At 51.4% G+C, this 23362-nt stretch overlaps 1 protein-coding gene across 1 annotated transcript in view; it reads right to left on the bottom strand.

Moving 5' to 3' along the window:
- The window catches only part of Sema4b (semaphorin 4B), a 41279-nt gene that overhangs the window by 14007 nt on the left and 3910 nt on the right, over positions 1-23362 (bottom strand). Inside the window, exons 2-3 of the mRNA XM_021196638.2 lie at positions 14502-14753; positions 103-266 (exon numbers count right to left, since the gene is read on the bottom strand). Coding sequence (XP_021052297.1) covers positions 103-266; positions 14502-14619 — 282 coding nt within the window. The 5' untranslated portion in view covers positions 14620-14753. The remainder of the gene's footprint in view (positions 1-102; positions 267-14501; positions 14754-23362) is intronic.

Genomic DNA, 23362 nt, shown 5'->3' with positions numbered 1-23362 from the left:
ACACACACACACACCATACACACCTCCCTTTGACATACACACAAACACACACACCACAGAGACACACACACACACACCTAGCCATCCTCAGATGTCTCTTACCTCTTGGTACTCCCCTCCTGGCAAGAAGCTGAGGTTGCTGTTAAGCGCAAAGAGGGCCTCTCGGGCCCCCACATACAGCATCTTGCCATCCTGGCTCAGCAGAAGGGCCGTGTAGTTGGAGATGTTTTCAGCTTCAAATTTTCTAATCAGCCTTTCTTCAGAGCCTGGGGAGAGAAGCCGGCATGCTTGAGAATGGCCTTTTCCATCCGTTTTAGGATAACTGCATCTAGTCTAAGGGAGATCTACAGGACAGTCAGTGGCATGAACCTGGGGCAATAGGTTGGTTATTAAGAAGAGCATCATTCCTGACACTCAGACATAAAAAAGAAACACACTAAAGTACACGGAGAAGGACATTAATTACAGCTCCATTCACAGGCGTGAAAAAGTGTAAATCAGACTGGAGAGATGGCTCAGTGGTTAAGAGCACTGACTGCTCTTCCAGAGGTCCTGAGTTCAATTCCCAGCAGCCATATGGTGGCTCACAACCACCTGTAATGGGATCTGATACCCTCTTCTGCTGTGTCTGAAGACAGCTACAGTGTCCTCATATACAAATAAATAAATAAATAAATAAATAAATAAATAAATCTTTAAAAAAAAAAAAAAAAAAGTGGGAACCTGAGAGGCCACGGTGGGGAAGAACAGACTATGAGTCCGTTCAATGGGATATAACCCAGCATGCAGAAACAACACAGATTAGAAACTCCAGAAAATATGCAGATATAGTTGAATGAGAGATACATAGTCTCGCTACATGTGACGGTACATGCCTGCAATCCCAGCACATGGAAGGCTGAGGCAGGGGAATTACAAGTTTCAGCCCAATCTGGGTTTACTTAAGTAAGACACAGTTTTAAGAGGGAGAGAAAGGGTCAAAATATGAAGCAAATTAAAATATCAAGTCATGGGTAACAATTAAGAAAGGGCAGGCAGGTGGCCCAGTGGGTCAAGGTGTTGGCCACCAAGCCTGACCACCTGAGTTCAATACCCAGGATCCACATGGTAGAAGAGTGAGTCCCACAGCTGTCACCCGACCCCTCCTGAGTGTTATGGTAGCATGCATGCACACACACAAACAGGTGTAATGAAGAGAAGAAAGGATGACACATTTAACATTCTCCTTCGCCCAGCATCTGATCCAAAGAAAAGAAATGCAAAGGCAGCCCTCTCCCTCCCCTGATCCTGCCTCCACCCAGAGCCCCCAGCACTCAGGAAGACAGTCACTAAACATTAGCCTGGTCCTCAATACCTGACTGTGCCACAGACAGCCCGCATGCCTGGGGTTGGGGAGTGCTGGGGGTGGGTGGGGTGGGAATGAGACTCTGCTGTCCCTCCTGGGAGCTAAGAGGGTCACACTACGCTGTACTAGGCTAACGGGGGTGTGGCACAGTATGTGCTTGTCTAACAGGTAAGGGCCTGGGTTTGGTCCCTAACAGCACACATGCCTGTATGTCAGATACATACAACTGAGGATTACATCAGTCATTGGAAATAAAATGTTAAAGTGTAAGTGTACTGCTAATTTGATTGTGGCTGACACCCAGCCTAGGCCCCTGTGAAGTATATAACCCTAGCCCAAATGGAGTTTTTTTTTTTTTTTTTTTTTTTTGAGACAGCTCTGTTACATAGCCCAGACTAGTCTCAAAATCATGGTTCTCCTGCCTCAGCCTCTTGAGTGCTGGGTGACAAGCGTGCATCAGCGTGCCCAAGCAGGGTATTATTTTAAGTGGCAAAGGAGGGAAAGCACAGAGCATGTAGGGATGGCATATGTCCCTGCAGCAAGCGGAGAGGCGAAGACAGAAATTGTGGTGTGAGCATCTCATGACAGTGTCAAGAAGAACACTGGCAGGTGGGAACGCTTAATGACCCAGAGAACCGGGCACAGAATGCAATGGCTGACAGTGTCGGTTCTTACAGCAAAGGCTTCCCTGCTTAACATTTAAAAGGGGCCAGAGTGTGTAGATCAGAGGGCAACGTCTGGGGATTGACTCTCTTCTACGGAATGAGTCCTAGGGATTGGATTCAGATTATCAGACCGGGCAACGACAGAGCCTTTACCCACTGAGCCATCTGGTCAGCCTTCATGCATTTATTTATATACATAGACGCTACATACATACATACATACATATCCCCACACCCCCCCCACACACACAGTACAATGAGAAAACTTTAGGATCTACTCATTGTTGAAGAAGATGTAAATTAGGAGATAATAATTATTTATCACTAGGCAAAAGTGAAGGCTACAGAATGTCTGGGCAGATTATTTCACTTTGTGGGAAAACTATTCAGACATACTGCAGCGACCTCGAGGGGGGCGTGGCCAGTTCTCCTCTTAAACATATTATTTTGAGGTTTTACAGTAAGCAACTTAAACTTACATCATGTAAAAGATGTAAATGTATGAGGGAAAAAGAAACAGTCAACACCCACTGGTCCATCAGTGTGTTCACACTCAGAGTAACTGATGGGTGTAGAGGGAAATTATTTAAAACAGAACCAAAACAAACCAAAGAAACAAAACCCACCAAGCAGAAAGCAGCCCCAAGCCAGCCTCAGGCATGTCCCAACTGACCAGTGGCTCAGGACCATGCAAACAAACACACTCACAGAGCTGGGAAGCCAGGAGACAACACGCCAGCCAAGCAATGTGAGGGTGACTTCAAGTGTGTCTGCGTGTCCCGTGTTTTTACATACCCTCAGCCTGGTTCCAGGAAGAGGTAAAGAAACACAAAGACAAGAAAGTGTTGAAATAGAAGCATTAAGATCACAGGCAGAGAAAAACCAATCTGAAGAAGACATCTAAACCAAAGAGAAAAGAGCAGTCACACAAGCAGGTCACAGGATCTTGACATAGCTATTGGGGTGCATTGCCAATTTAGTACCAAGACTCCTGGTAGCCACAGAGAAAGGGGAAATGAAAAAACTTGGTTCTCACACTGTTCAAGAACAGGAAACCACACTAGCCCTGTGATGGAAGCTCAGCTTTTTACCACACAGCACAGGGTGCTGAAGCAGCTCTCAGGTGGGAAGTAAGCCTGTTGAGACACATGGGACAGATAACACCTCCAGTCACTGGACATCAGGGCCCCACAGCTGCTCCCCAGAAGCTCCTCCTATCCTGAGGAGGGATGTGGTGCAGCTCCGTGGCTGACATACTCCTAAACCCCAGAGTTACACACAGGGCTGCACTAGAACTTTAAGGAATGGTCCTGTCTGAGGCCAGAGGCAGTTGAAACCCAAAGATGTCCTCTCTTTAAGCCACCAAGAGCCTTTTCTCAAACTCAAGTCCTGCAGTTCCAGAGACTTCCAACCCTTAGTACTTCGATAAATTGGGGGAGGGGGGCACGGAAAGTTCCAGTACCAATGCCAACCTCCCTAAACATCACCTGGACTCCAGGCCCTCCCAAGAGACTCTGAAACTGCTGCTCTGAGCCTCTTGACCATCTCCCAGTGACTTAGGAGGAGGTGGCCCAAGGACTATGCTCTGAGAAGCTCCAAGGAGGTCCTTCTGTATGACACCCACTGAATTCACTGTGGCTTCTTGTGTGTATCTCAGGGACAAGAAAAAAATTGAGGCTCACAGGAGCCTCACGAAGACTCTGCGAGATCAAGACACACAGCTCCTGCACCCTTTTATCTCTTGCACCCCTCAAGGTTTCTGGAAGCACAGGCTGCCTCTGGTTTGCAGAGCTTATCTGCCTGCACCGGAGGGCATTTCCACCTGGGTGGGACCTACAGCTCTAAGCGGGAAGCCACCCTTGGATTCTGTCCAGATACAGAAATGCCAAGAGTCCGAGATAAGCACAAGTTCCAGGTGGCAGCTTGACACCCCCCTCCACTTCAGCCAGGGTGGCTGGCAAGCTGCCCAGGGTCCCTCAGACAAAGTCAAGCCAGGCTGGAGGGGAAGCCCGGGTGCCAGCGGCCCAGGACTCTCCATATCTGCTGGAAACACACTGAACAGAATGACCAAGGGAGGGAAAGTGGACCATGCCTTGAACTAAGCACAGTGCCTTCACAGCATGCCCTCTCATGCTGGGACCGCCCTCCATCCCTGCCCTCAGCCCTCCTCCCTTCTACCCTGTGCCTCAAACTTAAGAGTCATGGTGCGCTGATGAACCCGGCTGTGGACCTCATTATTCCCCATTGGTTATCTCAGAGGGCAGACTGAGACCATATACTGGAGTCAAAGACCTAGTTCAAATCCAGCCACTCATAAGGACAAGCCACTTAACCTCTCAGAGCCCCACTTTCCTTATCTGCAAAATGGGGACAATAATAGCCCTCTGCTTCATAGAGTTGTTATGAGAAGAAACGAGATTACGTATGTAAATAATAATGTACATAATAACCCACACTTACTGAAAGCTTTACTCAAAACAACCTTACACACGTTTCCCCTGCGCTGGCATGGTGCCTGGCACACGATCAACACTCGAGTAGCTCAAAAACAAAATCCAAAAGCCCTGCAGGAAAATCCAGACGGGCAAGCCACAGAGGGCAGGGCAGGGGGTGCGGCCTCCCTTCTGAGAGCTTACAGCATCAGCCCATTCCACCTGAGCCCGAGTGTGGCCCACAAGGGTCTCATGATCAGATCAGCTAGAAACAGAGAATGTGTGCTACAAGCATGCATTGGGTGCTGTGATTGCCCAAGCTCCCATGTGTCTGGGGGCCACCTCAACAGAGTGGCTGTGCAGACGTCTGTGTAGAGGGCCCTGCCTGAGCCTGCCCATGTCTGTGCGTCTGTGTGCCTATGCGCACGGAACCTTGAGGCCTGTCCAGGCTTGTGCAGGAGTGCCTGGTGCTCTTTGTGCAGAGGTGACTGGAGAGGTGGAGGTGTGTGTGTGTGTTCTCTGTTGTGCTGCAGAGCATGTTCCACCTGGTCTCCTGGCTGTGAATACGGCTCAGGTATTCTCCCGGTTCCCCTACATGGGGCTTAACCCTAACTAGAAACTCTGGCTGCTGTCCCAGTCAGGATGGAACCTCTCTAGGGGCTCTAGGCAACTTGAGCCTGTGACTGCCCAAGAGTTGGGGCTCCCCTAAGGGCCTCTGTTCCCCATGAGTTCTCCATCCTTCAAGAAAGTAGGGCAGACACCTGCAGGGTCCCACACCCCAACCTAGCAGGAAGTGATGTGGGAACTCCCCAGCCCCCAGCCTCACAGAGATTCTCCCTCTCCCTGTGACTCAGCCGGAAGCTTGGAACTTTCTGGGTTAAAACAGGAATAGGGCTCAGCCCCACCCTAGGCAGTGCTGACTCAAGAGTCCCACCCCACTTTGCTCTGCTCTGTGACTCCTGAGCCACCACAGTGAGATGCTGACCTGGCCCTAGCTTCCTGTCCTCCACAGGTCCCAGCAGGATAAGGCCAGAAAACCCCAGCTTCCCTGCAGAGTCAGAGCAAGGTTTTGCAGGGGTGTGAAAGGCCTCCTGGGTGTCTCAGGGACATCATGCCAAGTCACCAGAACCTTGAACCCACTTGCTTCAGTCAGCAGCAAACTGACCTGTATGCACTTCCTCTCTCCACGACACCCAGAGCTCAGCAGGAAGCAGCCACCTTGTCCCCAGGCTACATAAGTGGGGAGCCAAGGTTGACATTTGCTGGACTAAGGTTCAGACAGTCCATAGAAGAGGGTTAGTCCCAATGTGGTAGCTACCGGAGGGCTATGTGCCAAAGTCTCCCCTGGGCTGAAGTCCTCAAGAATCCATTTGTCAGCTTGGTATTAGAGACAGTAATCCTAGCACTATAGGAGGTAAAAGCACGAAGGATCAGAAGTTCGAGGTCATCCTTGGCTCCAAAGCAAGTGTGAATCCAGTATGGTCTACACAAGGCTTTGTCTCAACCCATCCCTCACCCCACAAAAAAAAAAAGAAAGCATTTATAGCATTTGGGAGACTGAGGAAGAACTTCCTGGAAGTTTATGGACCTCTAGGCTATACCTCAGAACCCTGACCCAAAAACAAAACCAGAGCGCAAGTGTTTGTGCTCATGGGGTGCGCCTCCCTCCCAACTGTCCCTGTGTGAACTGGCTGACCCATCAGAGCCCCTAAGCCACCTGTGCCACACAGGCTGTTCTAACACCTTCAGGCCTTGACCTCTGCCCAACCCCTCTGGGGCCCACGCAGGACCATGGTCAGCTCCTGCAACCCACTGTTCAGTGGCTGGCCACTAACTCTCTTCTCCTGTGCCCTCTGCCCTCTTACCCACCTTCTTCCTCACAGAGGTCCCCAGTTTTTTTCTCTGAAGAAACAGGGGCCACTGAATACAGTGACTTCAATGTCCACCTTCACCACACATGGAGGCCCTCCCTTTCAGAAAACCCCTTGTTCCTTCTGGAAACCTTCTAGAAACTCCTCCAGAGAGCTTTTCGCCTTTCTTCACCTCCCACACACCCTTCCAGGGAACTGGCCTCAACCAGCCTCATACGTAGTGGGTGAGCCCTGTAAGGCCCAGGAAATGTCTCACTTGATGACTTATCCTCCAAGGGTCAAGACCATCTCACAGGCTCAAGGGTCATCTCACGTCTACCTCACACACCCTGGGCTCTGCAGATTAAGTTCCACAATCCCCTCCAGGTGGTGTAGGGGTAGGACTGATCTCCTTCGGGTATGAGGTAGGAGTGGGATATGAATCTGTGCTGCCCAGCTCCTGCCTGTGGCGTTAACCACTCTTTGGCCTCTCAAGGCTTCTCTCTCTCATGTATTATTCCTGATCTTCTCACTCTGAGAAGGGTCACATGTCCACACCTACCAGAGTCTGGTGACTCCCCCCAGGCACAATGGGTTACTCCAAGGACAGCCTCCTGCGGGCCCCTCTCATGCCCCCTTGTGCCACTGTGCCTTGGGATCTTGTGTGTCTTCCTACCCTCTAGCTCAGCCATGTGTCGCTCTTCCTATCCTCAGCCATGCACGTGCAACCTATCGTTAACTTCTGCCCACTTCCCCTCCTTTCAATTTCCCTAGTCTGCCTCACCTCACTGGTCTACAACCACGTCCTGACCGAGGCCTCTGCTCCTCCTGCCCTAGGCTACTCTGGCCACCCCAGTGCCCCGCACTACAGCTAAAAGGCTCTCCAAGATCTGTCACTACATCACCTCACAGAGACCGCCATTGTGGAGCACCACCCAATGCAGGCCCCACACCCATTTATAGGGTGACACAGAACCGAAGTTCAAGGGAGCTCTGGTCACAGCCAGCTCTGTGCTGCTGTTCCCACTGATTAAGCTATACATGCCAGCTCCTCTATAGGCCTTCCTAAATCTCCAGCCACCCGAGGGTATAGCTGCTCTTTGGCTATTCTGTGGGTTCTTCTTTCTTACAACCTTCTCCACCCCTTTTCTTCCACCCTTTCAACCACCTAACACTAAAGAGATCCCAGAATAAAGTTAGGGGTCAGGAAAGGGGGGGGCAATGCTATTGTTAGACTGCTTCCTGCAGATTAGGGGCATTAAGTTCCATGGGGCAAGTTTGTTCTTCACAGTCAGGATATCTGATTTCTTATTGTTTCTTCTTTGCACACAACTACTTAACAAACCACAAACAACAACAACAACAACCGACCAACAGCCTGAAGGGCCCTAGCACCTACACAACCCCTGAAAAGGCCCCGGAATCCCAGAAGTCACACAATCGCAGGATCCACCTGCAGCGGGCAGACCCACGCCCTGCCAGAGCACGAGGCAAACCACAGTCAGCTGCTGGGGACAGTCTGAAGCAGCCCCGTACCCCACACCTAGGACTAAGACAAAAACATATTTTTATATTTCTGTGCTTTTTTTTTTTTTTTTCTGGTTTTTCGAGACAGGGTTTCTCTGTGTAGCCCTGGCTGTCCTGGAACTCACTCTGTAGACCAGGCTGGCCTCGAACTCAGAAATCCTCCCGCCTCTGCCTCTCGAGTGCTGGGATTAAAGGCATGCGTCACCACGCCCGGCTCTTCTGTGCTTTTTAAAGAAACCTAAATTCCAAAATAGTCACTACATGAGGGCCTGTCATAGGTTTCACACCTGGGCAGGCTCGGGAGACATTTTTTTTTTTCATTGATGAGCTTCTAGCTCTGACTTTCCCACCAAACAGAAAGTGTTGTCTAAATCTTATTGCTACCCCAAGCACACATCACCCGATCAGGTGACTTCAAAGGAGGTGTATTATGAATGTTTGTTGATTGAGCAAAAACCAGAGTCCCTCATTCTAAGGTGCTACCGTCCAGAGAGAAGCCCTAGACTGACAGAAGTCAGTGCGGAGGTCCTAACGGCTCTTGCTGCGCACTGTGTCTGACCCCTCCAATCACCGGCAGCTCACTCAGCTGCAGCACCCAGAGGCCACGGAGAGACATGTGGCAGCTAAAACTGGCGCAGGAAATAGAAAACGAGCCACAGAGTGGCAGAGCAATGGACAGGAAGTCCTAAAAGCCATCCCTGATCACGTGTGTAACCTGGGGCCAGCAACCTGCCTCTAAGCTGGAAGGCCTGCAGGAGGAGGATGCGTCAATGACTAACAGACTGTCGCACACAGCACTCCTCTTCCTGCCCTACTGCCCTCCTCTCCCATCTTCTGCACCTTTTCACACACATGGGACAGGCTTTCTCTGTGTTAACACCTGGGTCTCTGGTGCCACTCAGGCATGGGAAACAGAATTGGTATGAATGAACAGAATACGCAGGCTTGAGGTCCTCAAGAGGAGGTGGCTGCTTAGCCCCAGTTGCTTATTACTAGGAAGAGGGGCCCTGCCTTGCCAGAGTGCCCTAGGGCCAGAAATCTGGATTTTTATACAAAATTTCCTACGTTTTACACATCAGCCATTTATTTAAAAATTCGAAGTCACTTAGAAGCCAAGCAAAATATTCCCCCAGGCTGGCTTTGGCCATCACCCCTAGTGTGCAAGCCTCTGGATATATGTGCCCCTTATTCCCTGGCCAAACCCACTGATATCCAATGTGACTGTACCTTCGGGGTCTCAGCTGGTTCCCTCACTCTGTCTGCTCTGTCGAGCGAGAAGTGAGCTCAATAGATTTCCGTACCAGATGGAATCACATAGCTGATCAATCACTAAAGGGCTGAGCTGGGCCGCTCAGCTGCCTTTGTGTAACTGAAGGTGAAGCCAGAGGTAGCTAGCTGTTCTCTAAGAAAGAATGAGGCTCCCGAGTCAAGACACAAACTGGGCCAAGCACAGTCTCTTATCTCTAGTGACCCATGACCCTGACAGAATGAGGTGGCTTGTCTGGGGCTCAACATTTTTCTACACTGGGTAAAACAATACAACAGCACAGGCCAGAGTGAGCTGAGCCCAGTGGGAACTGAAAGAGGATGGTGTCGTCCTCTTCTGCGGTAGGGAGCCTCTCACACAGGGTGTGAGGAGAGGCACAATGGCTCCTTAGCAGATATGAGGCTCTGCGTTCCTGGGTTCTACTCTAGCACTGGGGGTTAAAAAAAAAAAAAAAAAAAAAAAGTCCAAAAGGTAGCCAATTGGTCACTCTAGCCACTCTTCTGAAGAATAGAGAAATGAGGGCTCCGTCTCCCACCCGTCACACCTATCACAGCCTCTCCCCGAAGCACCTCTCCTAACCCAGGCTAGATGAAGGGCTTCCAGACAGGCTCCCAGGCTTGGGAAGGAACACCCTGAAGCGGGTAAATCCCCTCTCCTCTGTGGTCCTCAGCCATACTCCTCCCTTTGCCAACCATCTCCTAGGTTCCCAAGGCTGGAAACCCAGCTAGGACCCTAACGGGTTGCGGGCAGTCCTGGGGCAGAGATGATCACATAAGAACAGGCTAACAGTGACCCAGGGGACGTCAGAGGGCAAGGGTGAGCAGCAGAGGGAAGGCTTGTGGTCATCAGGATGGCAAGAAGCAAGTTCCCTGTGTCACGAAGACTGTCCCCCAGGGGAGCTGGCTTCTTTCCTGATGTGGCAAACTCTCCCAGGACAGGGAGGTCAGAGGTAAAGAGCAGGGAGGGCCAACTGGGGAAAGTGGCTATCCAGTGCAGCCTTATGAGACAGGGCTCTCCCAGATGCTGATCGGGAGAGGGAAGGCACAGACCTGTTGATTCTCTTTCCCCTGGGGTGCAGGGAGGGCTCCACCTAAAGTTTCTGAGCCCTGACCCAGCCTAAGCAACCACGGAGATGGGACAGGGGCCACAGGCTCTAAAAAGGGAGGTATGGATGGTGACGTGACTTTGCAGACCTCTCAACCAGGTCCCATCAACCAGATGATGACTCCACTACTCGGTTATCAACAAGTTCCTCCCACACTCTACAAATGTAGGCAGCACAGCACCAGCTGAATGACTTCCACAGAGCAGAGAGAAGCAGCAAAGGGCAGGCAGGGAGGGGCATGAGGGGAAATCCACTCCCAAGCACTGGAGGGTCTTGAGCCACAGAATAATGCTGAAAGGACAAAACCAGGAGCTCTTGAAATGGGGGCAAACCTAAGCAAGTCCGTGGGAATGACCTCCCATCGACCCTTGGGACCAGGGCTTGTCCCTCCTCCCTGGGGCAGAGCAGGTGCCACTATGCAGTACTCAGCATCCACCTCCTGCAGGAAGGCTGGTGCACTTGGGCAGGGTAGCATGCAGACGCTGCTCCCCTCCAGGGGCAGGCTGCACGTGTCGGGACTCAGGCCAAGCACTTTACATATGCTATTCCCATAATCCTCTCAGGAGCCTGGGAGATGGGAGATGCTAGTCTTCTGGTTCTGTGGACAAGGCTTAAGAAGGCCGCCGAGTGCCAGTTGATGTGTCCTTTGATGAGAGTGGTGAGCCAGCTTTCCCAGACTGGCTCTCAGTACCCATTCTTGAAGCTCTCCACTGTCCACGTGCCTCTGAAGGATCATGAACAGACCCACATATGAGACAGAACTACAGAGTCTCACGCCGAGCTGAGGTCATGCGAGGCAGAGGTCAATAAGCAGGCAAGAGGGAACCAGAGCCGCTGCCAGCACAGGGGCCACTCGGGCATCCTTGACTCAGACGGGCAGCTGGCTCGTGCCAAGTGCCTTGTTCTCTGCATTCAATGGGTTTTTGTTGACTGCGTTTTGCAGGCCTACAGATTTAATTCCAATCTGGTTCATACACTTTCCAGAGCAGGACGTCTTTGGGGGCTGGGAGACATTAATAACTCTTTTAATTGCCCAAATAAGGTGGTTCCACCAGACTTGAGTAGGCTGTGGGAGCAGTTTTGTTTTGCTTCTTCAAGGCCAGACTCCTGCTCATACCCCACTTTACAGCCTTGGAGTGGAGTTTCCATTGTAAAAGAACCCAAATTTCATGCTCTGCTCTGAAGCATGGCTTTCGCAGACTTCCAGCTGGGTTAGGAATCCTCATGGCTGCCCCCCCCACCCAAAATGTCCCGGGTCTTCCTTGCCCCTCCTGAGCATTCAGTGAAGTCACAAGAAGCCCTCCAAGTAAGGGATCCCAAGAACCATCAGCAGGTATGAGAGTTCTCTAGGAGCCCCTAGCTGCAGAATAAACTGGACTTTCCACTTTAAGGGACTTGGTTTTTAGATCACAGATGAAGTCCACTATCCCTAAGCTCAGGTTCTAGAGAGTGGACTTGGGTGGGGATTCAGTTCAGGTGGTGGGAAAAGGGGTGTGGTCTCAGCTCTGTGCAATCCCTGATAGGCCTGCCTGTGTCAGAAGGCTGAAAGGCCCTGGGCCAGACACCCACAGTCACCATGGGCCTTCCAAGGATGGGTACAATGCCAGGAACATCTAACAAGCCCCCAGGGATGAGACAGGAAACTGTCTCAGGCCAGACTCAAAGGGCAAGCCTGGTCAGTCACCAGGGCATTCCCCAAGTGGGACTCCAGCCACAGGACCTGCCTGTAGCTGGGAGGTAAGGAAGTGGAAGCAGGTCTCAAGGGTGCTACGGAGGCTCAGGGAGGTAAAGCTCTGTGGTAGCAGGGGAGCTCAGTCAGGTGTGGATGCACACCCAGTGCTGAGGATGCTGGGCATGGCTGCAGAGCTTGGGGAGGACTGAAAAAGCATCCCCACCCCCTGGCAGAACCTAGAATCCACGCCCTCCCCCAAACACAGTAAAATTATGTTCCTGGCCTGCCAGCCCTTTCAACCCCTCAGCTGGATACCTCTGTACAGTGCACAAGTCACACACTGCCCACCTGTGGCAGCCTTGAATGATCAGGGAATTGTGGGAGGTGGCCAGGTCCTGGAACTATAGAGCTGACCAAGGACAGATGCTCTCCTGAGAAGCAGGGCCTCTCTATGCCCCTATCAAGTCTTCACATAACTCCCTAAGGCAAAAGACCTACTGTGTTTGGTGTGGCACCAAAAGCTAGTCCTGCCGTGTGTGGTGGCGCTCGCCTTTAATCCCAGCACTTGGGAGGCAGAGGCAGGCGGTGGATTTCTGAGTTCGAGGCCAGCCTGGTTTACACAGAGAAACCCTGCCTCGAAAAAACAAAAAAAAAACAAAAACAACAACAACAACAAAAAAAAAACAAAAAAAACCTAGTCCTGTCTTCCCCAGGTGTAAGCAGGACTCACAGGGGCACGTGTCTCCATCTCACAGCCCCTGCCTTATCCCTAAGGCTGAGAGGGGCTAAGGGGCTGGGACAGCAGTTCTCAACCTGCAGGCCTCAACCCAGTAGCAAATTTACAGTTATGAAATAGTAACAAAAATAATTTATGTTTGGGGGTCACCACAACCTGAGGGACTGTATTAAAGGGTTGAGGCATCGGGAAGGCTGAGAACCGCTGCTCTAGGGAGACACAGAATGACAGAAGCAGCAAGGGGCATGTATGGCTCAAAGGTAGAGCACTTGCCTAACACCGGGACAGGTTCCATGCCTAGCTCAGAAGGGTCAACAGGGTGAGGGGATCATGGGGAGATGGCGCATCAGGGAAAGGGATTTGACACCAAGCCCGAGGACCTGAACTTACAGCTGAAGGAGGATTTCGCCAGCTGCCCTCTGACCTCCACATGTGTGCCCTCACACCCACACACAAGCTAAGTAAGTGTTTTAAAGAGGCAGAGCATCAGTCCTGGGTTCTGACTTCAGTCTTTTGTCACTTCAAGGACAGGACTCCCAAGGAGCAGCAGTCAAACTAACCTTCTGGAACCATCCCCACCCACAGCGAACCACCCAGTTCCATGCAGGAGTGGTCCGAGTTTAACATAACAAGAATGACAGCAAACACCCGCAGAGAGGTTTCTGTACCAAGCCCTATCCTAAGGACTTTGCAACTGGTAATGAGCTGGGCCTTGAGCAAGGTGCTAATATCCCTATTTTACAGATGAAGAAATCAAGGCTCAGAGTTGTTTACTTAAGGTCACGTGGGAACTAAGCGGCTGAGGCAGGATTTGAACTTGAGCTATCAACAATGTTTCAGATAAGGGACTGAGATCCTGTTAGGGGCCTTAACTGAAGAGCTGATTCTATCCTTTTGCAAATGGGATGCTTTTAGGGGTGGAGATGCAATGTGGAGAAGGAAGTCTGGTAGAGTTTTAGTCTGTAACCTCTAATTTATGCACTAACTCACAGTGACGGTTTGCAATTTAGAGGGGTTTGGCCAAACATTGTCTGTTGGCACCTATGTGCCTGATGCCCTCCACATGCACCAAGTTTTATGAATTTCCCAAGATGGCTTTGCAAGGTATCTAAGCCTGAGGCGACTTTGCAGGGGAGGAAGCTGGAGTGCAGGCAGTAGGAAGTACTTGCTGGGCTTAAGACCTAAGTCCCTAGAATTCCAAATGTTGAGGTTCCCTGGAGAAGGTTCAGGGCGATCAGACTAAGGGAAATAAAGAAAGAGTGGAGGGCTGGAAACACAGGAGGCCAGGGGCAGCAGTAAAACGCCAAAAAAGGAATGTGGCCCACCAGGGCGATACCCTCGGGTCCCTCTAGGCAGGGTACAGATGGGTCTTCCGAGTGTCAGTTTCCAAATCCCTGTGTTTGGGAGTAGGGGGTGAATTCTCCAGGTGGATCAATCAGAGATGGGACGGCAGGGAGACCTGGCACCCACCCGCCAAGCTCCAGGCTCTGCTGTGGCTGTCTGAGACTATCATAAACCCAGAGTTGATAGCACAGCCAGCAGCAGTGCCCTCAGCCCCGTGCCGTTGGTGGCTCCACGACTGACTCTGGTCAGCATCAAAGACAAGTAAATGAGTAGGCAGGATGGCTGGCACCTGAGGCCCCTAGTGCCAAGTGCGCTCCCTCCTAGAAGAGCAGCTGCAACCGCACAAGAAAGCAGCCCTCTCCAAGTCCAGATAGAAAATGGAAGAAAAGGGCTCTCAGCTCCCTGGCGTCCCTCCTCTTTCGCTTTGACCACAGCACTTGGGAAAGAGAAATGCTTTCCTGGCCCTAGTGGACCTCAACCTCTCCTTTGTCGTGGCCACCCCACCAAGCATCTCGTTGCCCGCGCTCCCCTCCCTCTGCCGCGCCCCATAGCACTTACCCAGAGGCAAACTGATCCGGGGGCCGAGCGCCCGCGTCGTCGTCGTCCGCAGCAGCAGCAGTAGCAGCAGCAGCAGCAGCGCGCGCCGCAGGACGGCGGAGCCGCTCGCCCGGCCCATCGCGGCGCGTGGAGCTCGGACCGCGGCAGGCAGCGGCGTCCTCCTCCGGCTCAGGTTGCTCAAGTGGAATCGCAGGCTGGAGCCCCGCCCCGCGGTTCGGCCCAGCGTCCTTCCCTCGGCCTCCGCCTCCGGACCTGGGGGTGGGCGGCAGGGAAGGTGGTCACGTGGGTCGCCGCACCGTAGGCTCCCTCTGCCCAGTGCTGCGGGGTGGAAGCCCCGCGCTCCCGCCGCAGGGAGGAGGGCGCGGAGCAGGAAGTCGACGGGTAGGCCGGCCTCCTAGCTGGTCCTTGCCCAGCTCTTTCCCCTTCCTCCTTCCTGGGCGCTGGAGTACGAGGGGCGCTGGATCGGGTCACCCGACTTGGGGCACTGGGGGGCGGAGCAGAGCCTGGGGACCTGAAGCCCGGAGACCGAGGAGCACGCAAAGCCGCTCGGACCCGCCCTCCTTCCGGCTCCCGGGAACCCTGCCCCACATGCCCCCTACCTACCCCCACCCCTGCTCTGAGAGCTGTGCAGACTCTGAGACAGAGACTGGTAGCTTTCCAGTCTTACTTCCGCGAGAGGTCTATGCATGGTCTAGAATCTAGATACTCTGCTGGGTTGTCCATGCTTAGAATTCTGTCCACGCGAAGCCCGGGGGCGGCTCAGAATTAGTTCAAGTGGGATAATAGGATTTCATGGACTGCACTGCCAAGGAGGCTAGACCTTCCCCCCACAACCAGCACGTGGCTGAGCATAGGAAAGGATTCCCTAAGGCTGGAAAGAGACGCCAGAGGTATCCACCCGCAGGTACCCCAATCTGAAGTGAATTTGGTGGAGCCACAGCAAAGGAGTAGAGGGAAAGAATAGGGAGGAGATCAACAAAGGAAGACATCAAGGTTTTGGAAACCCATTTCAGCTTTTCCTAGGTGCATGGATAAAATTAAAAACTTAAAAATATGTGTTCATTGTTCTTGTGGCAATGAAACCACTTCGCCCAGAATTCTCTGCAGTTGTTGAAGCTACACTGCACTCGCTGCTGCCCATGTGGGCAGTTCCAGAGCCACATCTTTCTGCTCTAGTGTCCACCTCCACAGGCAGATGGCAGTCAGAGCAGACAAGCTCTTGGATGTTCCCAGGTCTTCTTTCTTACATCCAGACTTCCCCGTGCCCCACAATTCCTGTACTGTCACCACCCTGACATCTTTCTACAGTCTTTTCGTGTACTCCTCATGTCCAAATGCACTCGTTAAGCCATCATCTGAAACGTACTGCCTTCCCTCCAACTGCTGCTTCCTTTCCTCCTGTAATCTCTTCTCAAACACAGTAGACAGAGGCCACTCCACAAATTGTGTCCTCTGACCTGTGTGTGTGTAACATAAAATAAATACATATGCAGACAAAACACCAATGCACATTAAATAAATAGCACATTAAATAAATAGCATTTTAAAAACTGTTTCAAGGTCAGGCCTGTGGCTCAGGCCTTTAATGCCATCAGACCTGGGTGTCAGAGGCAGGAAGATCGCTTGAGTTTTACAGAGCCAGTTCCGGGACAGCAAGGCTACACAGAGAAACCCTATCTCAAAAAAAAAAAAAAAAAAATTTTTTTTTTTTTACATGTATCTGTCAGTGTGAGGGTGTGAGACCCCCTGGAACTGGAGTTCCTGACAGTTGTGAGGTTGCTGGGAATTGAACCCGGGGCCTCCAGAAGAGCAGCCAGTACTCTTATTGCTGAGCCATCACTCCAGCCCCCAGATTAATTTATCTGTCTGTCTGTCTGTTTCTTTATTTATGATACCAGGTTACTCTGTGTAGTCTTGGCTATCCTGGAACTCCTGAAGACTAGGCTGGCCTTGAACTCACTAAGATCCTCCTGCCTCTGACCCCCCAAGTACTGGGACTAACTAAAGGCATGCACCACCAATGCCCAGCTGAAAATAAAAAGTCAGCTGGAAATAGCGGCCACGCCTTTAATTCCAGCACTCGGCAGGTGAAGGGAGGGGAGGATAAGGAATCCAAGGCAGCCTCGGGTCCATAACAAGTTCGAGGCCAATCGCGGCTAAGTGAAACTCTGCCTCAAACAACAACCACGGAAAACAGAACTTAAATAAATACACACACAAATGAAATGAAAGTCCAGGCGCAGCTTTCCCCTGCTCAGCCCTCCCAGGCCCCTGGAACGGGGCCGTACACACGGCAGGCGCCTTCAGTAAGTGTTGGTTGAAGGAATGCTGGGTGAGCGAGGACGACAAGGGTCAGACTGCTACAGGCTCGTGCTGGCTAACAACCTGGAACAATCTTCTGACGCCAATTTCTGTCTAATGGAGAGCACCCCAAACCTGACATCATGCAATGACTTCTTCAACCGAACACAAGACTTCAGAACTATCTCTCCCAAATCTATTGGTTCTGGCCCAGATTTCATCCCACAGAGGTTGTTTTGAATATCGATTCTATTATCATACATTTGGCACCTCCTTTCCTGGTTTTGAGTCATGGTAAATTTGGCTAAGTATTCCTTAGACCTTTAATCAAGTTACTGATAAAAAATAATGGGTGTGCAGATTTAGCCTCCAGATCTTGGTTTCTGCACACCGCTCCTCTATAAAAGCAGAGCGATCTCCTGGGAGAATGAGGGAAAGTACACGGTAAAGAGCACATTTTGTTGGGCCTGAAAGCAAAGCAAAGACTATGAGGCCATGCTGGAAGAGACAGTCTGATGAGCACTTGGAGAGGAGCCAGGCGGGTGATCGTTTGGTTATCAAACGGCATAAGTAATGGATTCTAATGCAGCAAATGAAAATACAACCCATTAGTCAACAGTGTGACTCAGAGGAAAAGGGAAAGAGAAGGGAAGGGAAGGAAATGTTTATGTACAAACGCTGCTGCTAAGTGTAGAAATAGAAGTACTAGAAAGAACATTTAGCGAAGACCACAGTTGGACATAAAGACTGGGGAAACAGTGTCTGACCGTCAGTCCCACAGAAGATCACTAACCCAAAGGCAAATGTATGCTGCCAAGGAGACCCAGTGATCACCATCCCAACCAAGTGGTCAGCCATGATAGGAGTATGATGGGATTTCTGCTTACCTCCCATATGATGCCCTGAGAACTTCACATTATCAATCCCTGCGGTGTCCCTACCAAAGGGTTTAACCCACGTCTAATAATAAGAACGAAAGCAGATACAACCAGCATGAAGAGCATTCTATGGGATAACTAGCCTGAGTCAATCTGATCTCAGAATCGTGTGTGTGTGTGTGTGTGTGTGTGTGTGTGTGTGTGAGAGAGAGAGACAGAGACAGAGACAGAGACAGAGACAGAGAGACAGAGAGAGACAGAGAGAAAAGAGGAGGAGGAGAAGGGAAAGGAGGAAGAGGAAGAAGAGGGGAAGGAAAAAGAGGAGAAGGAGGAGGAAGAGAGAAAGTCAACCATGATAAAACACATTTGTAATCCTAACCCAGAGGCCTGCAGATAGATCCCTGCTAGTCAGCCTAACTTACTCGGCAAGTTCCAGACCAGTGAGAGACTGTCTCAAAAAAAAAAAAAAAAAGGTGGATGGCTCCTGGGGAATTACATACAAAGTTGTTCTCTGTCCTCCATACACATACAAATACACACACATGCCTGTGAATACATGCATAAGATCTATGTGTACACACATACCCATGCATATACATACACATACACACACAAGCTTTGTCAAAAATCAATTTTTGCTAACTATGGCATTTCCTTCTTCTGCTCCGCACCCCAGTTTAGAGCAGTGCCTGATCTATGGCTTACCTGCTCAATTAGCATTTATTCAGAGCCTGAATCTGGGGATCAGTAGCTCCTAACATGGCAGGAGATTGGTCTCCTCTTGTGTCTTGGCAACAAAGGGCTTGTCTGAGGGCTGTGCTCATCCCTGAGGAGAGGAGGCAGGGGGGCTGATGCAGCCTCTCATGGTTGTTAATTATATCCTGCTCATGTGCTTTGAAAGTGTGTCTTATGCCAACTGGGCAGCAAGCCCCTTAGAGAACAGTGCTGGGTCTTCTGTCTTCTGACCCCCTCCCCCATGCCTAGCAAGGCACCCCGGTAAGAACCACACATGAGGGTCCCGACTTGGCCTGGGGACGCACTCTCCAATTCCCGTGCATGCCAGCCTTGCTTCTGTTGGGCACCACTGTCTTCTGTACGTGTGCTAATGTAGTTTCTCATGTGCTCTCTCAGACTGGAAAGAACAGAAGGGTGACTGACAAAGAACTGCCTTTGAATTGACTTCCTTTAGGCAAAAGAGTGGTCCCAAGCCAACGATGTGTCTCCTGTTCCCCTCTGCCATGCTTGGATGTAGGCAAGTGTTTTTCTGCCAGATGTCAGTGTTTACAAAGAACTGGGGGGGGGGGGAACGGGGACAGTAAGCTTGGAAAGAGTACCAAAAAACAGAACAAGAAAAAAGTAATACTTCCTCCATGCCCAGCCTACAAGACAAAGTCATCCATAAGTTGCTAAGTCTGCCCTCTGGCCCTCTGTCCACCTGCACTCACAGGCCTTCTTTCTTCCTCCCATCCTGTTTGTCTATCTGTCTGTGCCTCCCCCCAACCTACACACACACACACTTTTTTTCACTAGTGCAAGGATGAGAGATATGATGTTCATAAGAATATATTATAAAGAAGCCCAAGCCGGGTGTAGTGGCGCACGCCTTTAATCCCAGTACTCGGGAGGCAGAGGCAGGCGAATTTCTGAGTTCGAGGCCAGCCTGGTCTACAGAGTGAGTTCCAGGACAGCCAGGGCTATACAGAGAAACCCTGTCTCAAAAAAAAAAAAAAAGAAGCCCAGATAAGTCTTGAGGTGGTGGTGCACACCTTTATTCCAGCTCTGGGAGGCAGAGGCAGGGGATCTCTGAGTTGGAGTCCAGCCTGGTCTACAGAGTGAGTTCCAGGATAGACAGGACTACACAGAGAAACCCTGTCTGGAAAAACCAAGAGGAGGAGGAGGCGGAAGAAGAAAAATAAGAAGAGGAGGAGGAGGAAGAGGAGAACCATCAGACACCCAGACAAACTTGCTGTATGGTGAGAGACGGCAGAGCCCAGTGGGCACATGCCTCCTAGGCAAATATAGAAACGTTAGAGATGACAGATTCTATATCTCGATCTAGTGTGGGATTTTCAAGTGTTTAAAAATGTTAGAATGTACTGTGCTTTATGATCTTAAGATCTCATTTTGCTATATTTAAGCTTTCTGGTTTTTGATAGTCTCACTTACATAGGCCAAGGTGGCCTGAAACTTGCTATAGAACCTACACTGGCCTTGTACTCTAGCTCTCCTGCCTCCACCTTCTCAACTCTGGTAATGTAGGGTGCGCCACTGTGTCCCGCTAGAAGCTTGTAATTTATACCTGTTAGCATGGGAGGAAAACCCGAGGGAGTAGTGGAGCAGACCATGACTGCAGGACCAAGTGCAAGAAGCACACACTAACAGAACAGTAGAAAGCCTCCAGAGAAGAAAGGAAATAAAGGCACAGAAAACTGAAACCAGAAAATGAGCGAACACATCTGCCTGAGCCTCCCTTCCCGCTGCCTCACAGCCAGCCTATCACAGTCCACACTCGCCCCTCAGCCTCTGCCCAGGTGCAGGCAGGAAGATGTCCTTGGGCATGCACGAAACCTGCCAAAGGGCTCCTGCCAGGTCTGCCCCCTCTGACTCCCACCCAGGGGAGCTAGGCGCTGGACTCCCACAGTACTCTCGAGTTCTAGCTTTGTTTGCGGCCATGCGGGGGAGGAGCCTCCTGCCAAGCCCAGCGGAGCTTGAACCCAAAGGTCCCGCCCACCCCTCCTTGGGCAACATTCAGGCTCCTCCCACCCCTTCCCCCACACCGCCGTACTGACTGGCAGGCCGCCTAGCAAGGTCTCTGAGACGTGAACTGGCTGTGGCCCAGCTCCCTAGGCCCTGGCCCCCTGCCACCATCCCCTCGTAGCCCCGAGCCCTCTTCTTATGCCAACCTGCAGCTGCGGTTCCCCACCCTGCCCCGGTTAGGCACGAGGCTGTGTCTCCTCCCCAGGGGCCAGGCAGCAACTTGGGCTGCCACAGCAAGACATTTACATGAGGAAGTCACAGCAGCAGACACAGTCCCTGTGTGCTTTTAAATCGTCCAATGATTGCCAGGCCTGAGAGTTGGGCACTTCCTTGGGAAAGGCATTACCCTCTGCAGCAGAGGGCATCCACCCAGGGTCAGAATCAACACTGCCTTCAGCTCTCTCAGAAAGCTTTCCATGGGCTCTGACAACTGCCTCAGGTCTTCCCACACCGCTTCTCCCTACAGGCCATTTGGTGTGCTCCCCACTCCCTACCGGTGCCCCGGTAAATGGCAGAATTCAGTGGTGGAGCATACAGTAGAGAAGAATGCATCACTGCCCATTATATACGGGTCCTAAGTGGACCATAGTCCCTCTAGTTGTTAACTGCTTCTCCTGTGATAGTAATACTACAGTCCTTTATGACAAGATAGCACCTATAAAGACAGCTCACTGCAGAGTGAACGCCCCACGCCCCAGGCTGGTATTGCCTCTCCATCTGAAAGGAACCCTAAGTGAACATCTTAGAAGCCCTTGGAGAAGCCCCTTCCTAGTCCTCCCTCAGGTTCAGCTGCCTCCTGCATACGTGGTGCTGAGGCTGCAACTCTCCTGAAGAGAGGGAACCAGTCAGCTCAGCCCAAGCCCTGGGCGTGCCTACTGTGGCAAGCAGCCCACCACACAGCGCCGCCCCCACTGGGCCTGTTAGGACCTGAGCTGGCCACTCCCTGAGAGGGGATCCCCCCACCCTACAGGGCTGTGGTGCAACCAACAGGGCTCAGCCTGTCCCTGCCCAGTCAGGATGAAACATGAAGTTGCCACTGTCACTCCTGTGCTCCCTACAGGAGTTCAGGAGGTGCTGCCTGTGACTATAGGCCTGCCCAGTCAAGGGACAGGGCTGACCCCTGAAACCGACTGACTGCTCAGTGGCTTTGCTGCTCTCAGATGGCTGCAGCTACTCACAGGCGGGAAGATGGGATCCTAGGCCAGGTGGGGGGATAGGGTCAGAAGGCTAAGGACCTAGCAGAGGCTCTTCCTCCGGTCCAGCTTAGGAAATCATGTTCTCTTCTCAAGATCTCAAGTCAAAGAGCCCAATACAGGCTCATGCTTGTAATCCTTGAGAGGCTGAGGCAGGAGGATACGTGTAAATCCCAAGGCCAGCCTAGGTCACAGATGAGTTCCAGGCCAGCCAGAACTACTTAGCAAGACCTTATCTCAAAAGAGTAAAGATGGGAAAAAAAAAACAAAACCTCTCTTCCAATTTGCCATCAAATTCTTCCCTGTAAATCCACTCTACTCTGACTGGACTCCACATGAAGGCCAGTGCCACGCCTCAGTCGCCAGGAAATGAAGCTTCTTTCCCAGAGCCCTGAGACTCCCCACTTCCCCCTTCCTTCCCACAGAAGAGGAACACTTTAGCTCCAAAGTTTCTGTCAACTTAAATCACCCCGGCTGACACACCTCCCGCACACAGCCTTGCCCTTGGCTGCCATACTGAACCAAGAGCAGAAGCAGGCACGCGTGAGTCTTGGGAGCACGGTGGAGACGAAGAGGAGTTGCTACTGATCTCCAGCACCTCCGACACCAACCACCAACCTGTCTCACCAGGGTGGCCATACCATGGAAGCATGCTCACTTGCCGTCCTAAAGAAATGCTCTCAGGTCACTCCTAGGGAGATGGTATAATCCTCGCGCTTGGATGGGTCCCTCTGGCAAGACTAGAAAATCCCAGGGATTCCTATTGCCAGATAGAGCCCTGCGAATGAGGCACCCCAGGGTCTCTGGGGCTTGGACCCAGCAGGAGGAGCCTGGAGCAAGCTTATGTGCCTTGCCGCTCACTCTCCATGGCTTTCACAACCCCTTGGGAGAGGAGAGGTAGATTTCCATCATGATGCTGTGAGCTTCCAGTTCCTCACCTAGGAATACAGCCTTACACCTTTCACCACAGCCTATGGCCCACGCAGCAGAGCAGAGGCCCTGACTCCAGACTGGCATTCAGGGCAACGGGAACCCTAAGGGTGAATGAAGTGCTACTTCCGGGGAACAAGTGGCACAGCTTGCATCTAATTTCAGAAAGATCCTTGCCTGGGCTCGAGAGGTGGCTCAGTGGTTAGGAACACTTGTTGCCTTGCAGAGGATACGACGGTTCCCGGCACTTTCATGGAGGCTCACAATCACCCCTAACTCCACTTCCAGGGGATCCAACACCTTCTTCTGAACTCTCCACAGGTAGCAGGCACAAAATGTGGTTCCCAAATATATGGGAAAACACTCATATACATAAAATAACATTTTTAATTCTTAAAAAAAAAAAAAAAAAAAAAAGAGGGCCTTGTCCAGGGCTAGGGAGGCAGCATAGTTCTTGGACTGCTTGCCTAACATGCTCTAGAACAGGGCGTTTGCCTTTGTCATGCACCCTAGAGGGTGAAGAACCTTGTCTAGTAAGGCACTTAGGAGGCAGAGGCAAGTGGATCTCTGTGAGTTCGAGGCCAACCTGATCCACAACTTGAGTTCCAGATCCACCAGAGCTACACAGGGAAACCCTGTCTCAGGATGGAAAAACAAAGAACCCCTTGTCTTCTTTTTCTTTTTCTCTTTCTTTCTTTCTTTCTTTCTTTTTTTTTTTTTTGGTCTTTCAAGACAGGGTTTCTCTGGGTAGTCCTGGCTGTCCTGGAACTCACTTTGTAGACCAGGCTGGCCTCGAACTCAG

The sequence above is a fragment of the Mus pahari genome, chromosome 1 (assembly GCF_900095145.1).
Source record: "Mus pahari chromosome 1, PAHARI_EIJ_v1.1, whole genome shotgun sequence".
Classification (NCBI taxonomy): Eukaryota; Metazoa; Chordata; class Mammalia; order Rodentia; family Muridae; genus Mus; species Mus pahari.
The sequence above is the reverse complement of the archived record's forward strand: the minus strand, read 5'-3'. Positions and strand labels throughout refer to the sequence as shown.